Here is a 9,487-nt window from a genome sequence, read left to right on the forward strand (position 1 = left end):
AAATAAATAAGATTTGTGACTTTTACTATATTTTGTAATTTCTATTCTTATTTTATTTTTCTTATTTTTTTAATTCTCTTGTAGCTCCTATTCCTTTAAAATGAGTAGTGAATTTAGGTAAATCTTCATAATTAAATTAGAAATAATTATATGTACATGATTTCCCTGAAAACATTTGGGAGTAAAATGTATTAGAGAAGCACTGAAAGATTACGGAAGATCTTTTCTTTTTTCCTCCCCCAAAGTGCCCGATTCCTCTCTATCTAGTACATACTGAATTTTTGTCTTGGAAACCTTTTAGTAGCGCACACTTGCTAGTATTTATGATACCGTTTAGTAATTGGTCAACTTAGAGGCTAAACCTTTGGTTATAATCTCATTATATGATAATTTCTGTATTTATACTTTTTTCCCGAAATGTTACATTTGTCTTTTAAAATTCCACTTAATTGTGTTCTAATCCTTAACTTAAAAGTTACCAGCTTGCAAACATTTGCTATTCCAGGCTCTATATTTCTCAGTATACTTTCAGGGTTTCTTTATCCCTTTCCACTGGCCTTATTTCTTGTTTGTTTGGTAAGTATGAAAAAATAAAATTGGGAGACTGAAAAAAAAAAAAACAATAGAATGATGAGGATGATGATATTTTAATCCCACTAGTCTATGTAAGCATACGAGGAGTTAAAGTCCCTTCACAAGGAGGTGTTACAATTTGTTTTTCCCCCAGAACAGACCAATTATAGACTTAGTTACATTTATAAGCTATGTTTTAGCTTTTCTTTCCTATTGGATTTTGTAACTGCGACAGTCCAAAAGAGTTGATGAGCACAATGAGTTAAGTCCCAGGGCCAGAGGTGGTGTTTTCAAGCTTAGAAATTGTGGGGGTTGGGAGGAGGTTGGAAATTGGCTCCTGAAGTTTTATTCTTAGGCTAAAGCCTAGCATTAATTATTTGGATATAGTCACTAGGTGTAATCACAAGTGCCAGTTTGTTTTAGCTGATCTCACTTGAGGTACAATTTGGTCTGAGAAAGTACTAGATCATCTCTGCACAAGAGATGTCTTGCAGAGTACCCTCCCCACCTCCGAAAGAAGTAAATTAATTGAGCTTTTACTCAGGTGAATAAATCAATGTGAGTAAGATGGAAAAATACAAAATGCTTATGGCTTCTTTTTGTTTTCCAGTGTTCTGGACTTGGTGCCTCTTTTTGTTATATGCTTTCCTATTTAGTTGGGAGACCAGTTGTATACAAATACCTAACAGAAAAAGCAGTAAAATGGTCACAGCAGGTAAACATGTATTGTTAAATTATTTGATGTAACTCTTTGTTAATTGGAAGTTCTGTGTTTAGTGCCTACATGAATTAGCTACATGTATTAAACCAACACAAATTATTTCCTAAGTTAACTCAAGTAATGACAACTATCTTCTGACCAAATAAAAATAGGTGGTAGGCAAATATGAATGTTAATAATTTCACATACAAATGTTTTAGACCTGTGATGGTAATTTTTATCCGAGTAAATTCAATCAGAGAAGTCAAAGTGTCAGTATAAAGGCATCCACATAATTAGATACCTATCCATTTTATGTTAATGCAGTATTCTGTGAATGTGTTATTGAAACACTTGTATCAGCCAACTCCCAGTGCATTTTTTTCTTTTCTTTTTTTTTGAGACACAGTCTCACTCTGTCACCCAGCTGGAGTGCAGTGGCATGACCTCGGCTCACTGCAGCCTCTGCCTCCCGGGTTCAAGCAATGCTCCTGCCTACCTCACCTCCCGAGTAGCTGGGATTATGGGCGCATGCCACCACGCCTAGCTAATTTTTTGTATTTTTAGTAGAGACAGGGTTTCACCATGTTGGCCAGGCTGGTCTCAAACTCCAGACCTCAGGCGACCCTCCTGCCTCAGCCTCCCAAAGTGCTGGGATTACAGGCATGAGTCACCACTGGCCTTTTTTGATCTTTTCTTTTCTCTTTTTTCATTTCTTTTCGAGTCGGAGTTTCGCTCTTGTTGCCCAAGCTGAAGTGCATCTTGGCTCGCTGCAACCTCCGCCTCCCGGAGGTTCTCCTGTCTCAGCCTCCCAAGTAGCTAGAATTTCAGGCGCATGCCACCACTATTTTTAGTAGAAATGCGTTTCACCATGTTAGCCAGGCTGTTCTCGAACTCCTGACCTCAGGTGATCTACCTGCCTTGGCCTCCCACAGTGCTGGGATTACAGGCATGAAACACCATGCCAGCCTGATCATTTGTCTTGGGTATGCTCTGAAGTATCAGGAATGAGAATTTGAAATAAGGTGTTTATATTAAGCGACTTATTTTGAAGTTGTCCTCAATCTGATGCTAATTATTTTCTTTCTTATGACAGGTTGACCGTCATAGAGAACATCTCATTAACTACATTATATTTTTGAGAATAACACCATTTCTGCCTAATTGGTTTATTAATATCACATCTCCTGTGATAAATGTGCCATTGAAAGTTTTTTTTATTGGTACTTTTCTAGGTAAGGCCTCTGGTTCTTGCCGTGTATGAGCTACTGTGTACATATCTAACAGTGTCCAGCTGATCTAGATTGCATGCATACTCTCTGCAGATATGTCAGCACCATCTAGAACTCTTGGGCACAAAGCCTGGCTGTATAAATAGATACTCAGAAGTGTTTGTTGCATCGTGTTGATTTAGGTTATTTTTGTGTTGCCTCTTTAAAGAAGAGCACTTTCTACTGTATATCGTTTTAATAATAGAGAGTTAAGCAGGACCTATAACCTCCAGTTCCTCTAAGTGGAGAGGAAAAAAAATCAAATTGCCTTTTTTGAGCAATTTTCTCCTATGTCCCTTCCCCTTCCCCTTCCCTGAGTCTCACCCTGTCGCCCAGTCTGGAGTGCAGTGGCGCAATCTCGGCTCACTGCAAGCTCCGCCTCCTGGGTTCACGCCATTCTCCTGCCTCAGCCTCCCGAGTAGCTGGGACTACAGGCACATGCCACCACGCCTGGCTAATGTTTGTATTATTAGTAGAGATGGGGTTTCACCATGTTGGCCAGGCTGGTCTCAAACTCCTGACCTTGTGATCCTCCTACCTCAGCCTCTCAAAGTGCTGAGATTACAGGCGTGAGCCACCATGCCCAGCCCTTTTTTTTTTTTTTAAATGTTGCTTTGGCAAAATGGTTCCTTTGTGTTTTTTGGAGTTTTTTTTTTGTTTATTTGATTGCTTGTTTTGTTTTTGAGACAAGAGTCTTGCTCTGTCACCTAGGCTGGAGTGCAGTGGCACGATCTCGGCTCACTGCAAGCTCCGCCTCCTGGGTTCATGCCATTCTCCTGCCTCAGCCTCCTGAATAGCTGGGACTACAGGCGCCCGCCACCACGTCCAGTTAACTTTTTGTATTTTTAGTAGAGATGGGGTTTCACCTTGTTAGCCAGGATGGTCTTGATCTGACCTCGTGATCCACCCGCCTCGGCCTCCCAAAGTACTGGGATTACAGGCCTGAGGTACCGTGCCCGGCAGCAAATTTGTTTCCTAATGAAGTATTAAAATGTTGAACTTGAATTTTCAGGAGAGAATTGATCCTATTTTTCCTTTTATTGAGACCAGCATTTATTGTGGATGTTATCAAAAATATGGAGAAAGCAATGATCAACAAACGTTCTTGCTTTTAAAGAAATAATACTTGATTTTGCTTTTTTGTGTGTTTTTTTGTGTGTGTGTTTTTGTTGTTGAGACAGAGTTTCGCTCTTATTGCCCAGGCTGGAGTGCAATGGTGCTGTCTCGGCTCACTGCAACCTCTGCCTCCCAGGTTCAAGCGATTCTCCTGCCTCAGCCTCCCGAGTAGCTGGGATTACAGGCATGCACCACCACGACCAGCTAATTTTGTATTTTAGTGGAGATGGGGTTTCTCCATGTTGGTCAGGCTGGTCTTTAACTCCCAACCTCAGATGATGCGCCCGCCTCAGCCTCCCAAAGTGCTAGGATTATAGGCGTGAGCCACCGTGCCCGGCCTTAATTTTGAAATTAATCAGTGGACATGAAGATTATTTATATATTTTGTGAATTCTCATTCTTTGTAGGAGTGTTTTGCTTTTCTTTCCAGTTCAAGTTGAATTGTTTAGATGTCCAAAAAAAAAATGAGCAGATTTCTTACATATTGAATATCTATGAAAGCTTAATTCTTGTAAGAATATTTCTTTTTGAAAAGAATAACCAAAATCAATTATTTATTGTTACTTTAAAAAAAATTAGCCGGGCGCGGTGGTTCACACCTGTAGTCCCAGCACTTTGGGAGGCCAGGGTGGGCGGATCACAAGGTCAGGAGTTCAAGACCAGTCTGACCAATATGGTAAAACCCTGTCTCTACTAAAAATACAAAAATTAGCTGAACGTGGTGGCAGGTGCCTACAGTCCCAGCTACTCAGGAGGCTGAGGCAGGAGAATCACTTGAACCCGGGAGGCAGAGGTTGCAGTGAACCGAGATTGTGCCACTGCGCTCCAGCCTGGGTGACAGAGCAAAACACTATCTCAAAAAAAAAAGAAAGAATGAAAAGAAAAAAAAAATTGACAAACTGACATCAGCATGGGGAATTTTTAATTTTGTTAAATGTCATCCATGGAATCTAAAGAGAGAATTTTTGTTTCTATCTCCATTTTACAGGTGAAAGGCAGAGATTTAATTTTAGCTTTGGCTAAAGTAATATCTTTCCCTTTGTTTTGATTTTTAGTGAAATGCCATCATTCTGTATGTACTTTTGTATGCACTGCTCTCTTTACTCACACTTTCAGTATCTTAAACTTGAAATTGCTAGAACAGACCTCCCTCCCTCCCTCCTTCCCTCCCTCCCTCCTTTTTTCCTTTCCTTTCCGTTTTCCTTTCCTTTCCTTTGCTTTCCTCTGTTGTCCTCTCCTCTCCTTTCCTTCCCTCCCCCTCCCCCTTCCCCTCCCCCTCCCCCTCCCCCTTCCCCTCCCCCTCCCCCTCCCCCTCCCCCTCCCCCTCCCCCTCCCCCTCCCCCTCCCCCTTCCCCTCCCCCTTCCCCTTCCCCCTTCCCCCTTCCCCTCCCCCTTCCCCTCCCCCTTCCCCTCCCCCTTCCCCTCCCCCCCCTCCCCTCCCCTCCCCTCTCCTCTCCTTTCCTCTCCTTTGACAGATTTTCTCTCTCTGTCACCCAGGCTGGAGTTCAGTGGCGTGATCTCAGTTCACTGCAACCTCTGCCTCCTGGGTTCAAGTGATTCTTCTGCCTCAGCCTCCCAGGTAGCTGGGATTACAGGTGTGCGCCACCATACCCAGCTAATTTTTGTATTTTTAGTAGAGATGGAGTTTCACCATGTTGGCCAGGCTGGTCTCAAACTCCTGACCTCAAGTGATCTGCCTGCCTTGGCCTCCCAAAGTGCTGGAATTACATGCACGAGCCGCTGTGCCAGGCCTTTTTTTTTCTTTTAAGGTTTTTGATAGTCTGGGTGTGGTGGCTCATACCTGTAATCCCAGCACTTGGGGAGGCTGAAGTGGGCGAATTGCCTGAGCCTGGGAGTTATAGAGACCAGCCTGGGCAATATGGCAAACCCCCCCTCTTGACAAAAATTACAAAAAGTGGCTGGGTGTGGTGGTACATGCCTGTAGTCCCAGTTGCTCAGAAAGCTGAGGTGGGAAGATCACCCAAGCCTGGGGAGACTGAGGCTGCAATGAGTTGATAGAGTCAAACTCTTGGGGGGGTGGCGGGGAAGCATTTTTGATAAATATAAAATTATTCTCTGGGCACTTATCTTGGGTTTTTAAAATTCATTATCCTGGCTGGGCATGGGGACTCATGCCTGTAATCTCAGCACTTTGGGAGGCTGAGGTGGGCGGATCATCTGAGGTCGGGAGTTCAAGACCAGTCTGACCAACATGGAGAAACCCCATCTCTACTAAAAATACAAAATTAGCTGGGTGTGGTGGTGCATGCCCGTAATCCCAACTACTCAGGAGGCTGAGGCAGGACAATCGTTTGAACCCAGGAGGCAGAGGTTGCAGTGAGCCAAGATCGCACCATTGCACTCCAGCCTGGACAACAAGAGGGAAACTCCGTCTCAAAATAATAAAAAATAAAAGATCATTATCTTTAAGAGGTGATTAGGAAAGATTGAATTCTTTATATGGAAATAAACTTGAGCTTTAAATTCTTAATTTTTTTTCCCAAAATGAAAATAGCTCTATTAAGAAACTTTATGCCCACAGAAAATTTTAATTTTTTAAAAACAGTTGGTGGTTTTTACTGTATCTTTTTATTTTTTATTTCAGGTGTTGCACCTCCTTCTTTTGTAGCCATTAAGGCAGGAACAACACTGTATCAACTTACAACAGCAGGAGAAGCTGTTTCCTGGAACTCAATATTTATTCTGATGATCTTGGCTGTGCTTTCTATTCTGCCAGCCATCTTCCAAAAAAAACTAAAGCAGAAATTTGAGTAAAAATAATCATCTGATTTTTAGTTTTGCTGTCATCACCATCTCAGGATTAACAGGTGCATCCATTTATGTTTTAAAATCACCTCTTCAGTAATTAAACAAGGAATTTGTAAAATAAAATTTCCTGTCAGATAAAGTAATACATTTAAGCGACAAGGGGAGAAGAAAGTAAAAATGGAAATTGGTATACTGTGAAAAGTGCTATCAATAAGGTAGACATCTTAGACATAAAGTATTATGGTATTAAGGTAGACATCTTAGACATAAAGTATTATACCAAGGGTAGCTATAGATAATAGTAGTGTGGTAGGAAATTGTTGATCCAGCTAATTCATTTGATTTAATTGAATATTTTTTCTCTTTAATAACTAAAATAGATATTCTTAAATTCTAGATTTTTTAAAGTAGTGTTGCAAGTTTTGTTAATGTTAGGCTTTTTTCAGAGCATAAACTGGAAAACTTAAAAAGAGATTTACATTTTCTTCCTCTTTTGAGGTAATGGATTTGTTTGGAAATTGCATGTTAGTAGACGACTGAATATAGAAAGGATATCAAGTTGTCTATTTTGTTAATTTCATTTTTGTTTTTTATCTTCTAGATTTTTATCATGGATTAGTCTGAAATTTAAAGTTCTGGCCAGTCTGTTTTCTTTTATCTTGTAGTTTTTACAGTATTTTCACTGTGCATGTACAAAATTGGTATTATATAACTGTATCATATTTGATATTGTTAATTTTTTTCTTTTTTTTTTTTTTGAGATGGAGTCTTGCTGTTGCCCAGGCTGGACTGCAGTGGCATGATCTCGGCTCACTGCAAATTCCGCCTCCTGGGTTCAAGCGATTCTCCTGGCCCAGCTTCCTGAGTAACTGCGATTACAAGTGTGTGCCACCATGCCCAGCTAATTTTTGTGTTTTTAGTAGAGATGGGGTTTCACCATGTTGGCCGGGCTGATCTTGAACTCCTGACCTCAGGCTGTCTGCCCACTTCCATCTCCCAAAGTGCTGGGATTACAGGCTTGAGCCACTGCGCCCGGCCGTGGTATTGATAATTTATATTCAGATAATTTGTTATGTCTCTTTAATATCTCAAAAGGGGCTCTAAAAAGCAAACACTTAAGAGTTTGTAGTTTTTAGACATTAAGTTAATTATTTTAAACAATGACAGCAAAACACAAGTGATTAAATATAGTTTATTTGTTCCAATGACTAAATTTTACCTCATTTATTAATCTGGTTATTAAAGAATACATTTAATAATGTGTAATTATTCTTTTTATGCATAATACACCTAGAAAAATGCCTTTTGTTTCTATTGATGGCTTTTTTGTTTGGAGCTGCTTTTGATTACTTATTGCAGTTTCCCAATTTAGTCTTTTTCTAACTCACAAAGTAAAATTAACTGATCACATGGCAACTACTATATTTAAATAGTTCTAGAAAAATGAAAGTGCTTTTTGCTGCTTGGTAAATGGGTAATGCCCTTGATTCCTTGATTGTAGGACATAGCTGATCTAAAGTGTTCTGTCAGTTTTACCTTCACCCATGACTCATTATGTTGAAAAGTCCTTTAGCTATGAGAAATCCTTGTATGTTTTTATTATGAGAGGTATAATCATCCTCAAAAGCCTGTTTTTACTACATGATGTGGACTGATTATTTTTTCTATCACAGTATTAACAGATAGATTTTATTGTAAATACAAAGAAAATATATTGATTATTATAGTATTCTTATGTCAGCTGGCCTTTTGTGTGAGATTATTATTTCTAGCAAGGCTTTCTTCCTTTCTTATTGCCCAGAGACTGATAAATCCTTTGTTATTTTTACACATAAATTAAAACATAGCCTTTTTGGACAAATTCACTAAATATTACTGTATAAAATGTAATTGAGTAAATTTTTATCAGAATTTTAAAAATGAGCTTAGACTCAGAAGCTTCACTATTTACTCCAGCGTGTGTAAATTGTACTTACTCTATTCTCAGAGTATATTTACTGTCCTTATCATTGATTCTTTCCCTTTGCTAATTTTTTTTTTTGTTAATGGTAGCTACAACTTTAGGTGGGGTATATTTTCTTCTCCTAAGAGAATAGACAGTTTTTCCAGATTCATCATCATTGACTGTCAAGAAAGGACCCTTCAGCAGGCTGTACCCTCAGTGCAGTTGATGGCCTGTCTTCATGGATTCATAGACTCGGCCTGATGCCACATGTAAATTCAAGCTTTGGCTTGACAATTATACGGTAACAACCACAAGAAGACAAGCATCTGTGGTGCGGAGACAAGCAGGCTAACTAGAAGTTGACATGCTAAGAAAGTGAAACTGTTCTTTCTTAATTAATGGTCTTTCTCTGGAACTCTGTTACTTTGAGTATAATATTTCCATGACACTTAGTAAATGCAAGCTAAAATGTAATAATAATAATAATAATAAATTGTACTGGAGAAACCTAAATGTCACATTTGGGATTTATTTCATGGAAGTACTTAGATTAAAAAACTCTGGCCGGGCAAGGTGGCTCACGCCTTTGATCCCAGCACTTTGGAAGGCGGAAGCAAGTGGATCACCTGCAGTCAGGAGTTCGAGACCAGCCTGGCCATCATAGTGAAACCCATCTACTAAACATATGAAAAATTAGCCAGGTGTGGTGGCATACGCCTATAGTCCTAGCTACTTGGGAGGTTGAGGCACGAGAATCGCTCAAACCCAGAAGGTGGAGGTTGTGGTGAGATGAAATTGCGCCACTGCATTCCAGCCTGGGTGACAGAGCCAGACTCTTCTCAAAAAACTAAAAACAAATTCGTCGTTGAATAAAAGTATATTCTTAAATTCTGGGCCAGACGTGGTGGCTCAAACACCTGTAATCCCAGCACTTTGCGAGGCAGAGGCAGGTGGATAACGAGGTCAGGAGATCAAGACCATCCTGGCTAACATGGTGAAACCCCATCTCTACTAAAAATACAAAAAATTAGCTGGGTGTGGTGGTGGGCACCTGTAGTCCCAGCTACTTGGGAGGCTGAGGCAGGAGAATGGCGTGAACCTGGGAGGTGGAGC

At 40.2% G+C, this 9,487-nt stretch overlaps 1 protein-coding gene across 8 annotated transcripts in view; it reads left to right on the forward strand.

Moving 5' to 3' along the window:
- Nucleotides 1–8,887, forward strand: part of TMEM41B (transmembrane protein 41B) — a 30,565-nt gene extending 21,678 nt beyond the window's left edge. For 2 of the 8 annotated variants that reach the window (XR_013404037.1, XR_003722659.2), the window contains 5 exons: nt 483–576; nt 1,184–1,288; nt 2,370–2,508; nt 6,266–6,488; nt 7,031–8,887. Coding sequence is in view for 3 of the 8 variants with exons in the window: in XM_077963465.1 (XP_077819591.1) it covers nt 483–576; nt 1,184–1,288; nt 2,370–2,508; nt 6,266–6,435 (508 nt within the window). In the remaining 5 variants the exon portion in view is untranslated. Of the gene's footprint in view, nt 1–475; nt 577–1,183; nt 1,289–2,369; nt 2,663–6,265 lie in introns of those variants that run through there. The other 6 variants (XM_077963465.1, XM_002799640.4, XR_013404038.1 and 3 more) reach the window with 5 other exon arrangements.
- Nucleotides 8,888–9,487: the final 600 nt, after the last annotated feature.

Source organism: Macaca mulatta, chromosome 14, assembly GCF_049350105.2.
Source record: "Macaca mulatta isolate MMU2019108-1 chromosome 14, T2T-MMU8v2.0, whole genome shotgun sequence".
NCBI classification, from domain to species: Eukaryota; Metazoa; Chordata; class Mammalia; order Primates; family Cercopithecidae; genus Macaca; species Macaca mulatta.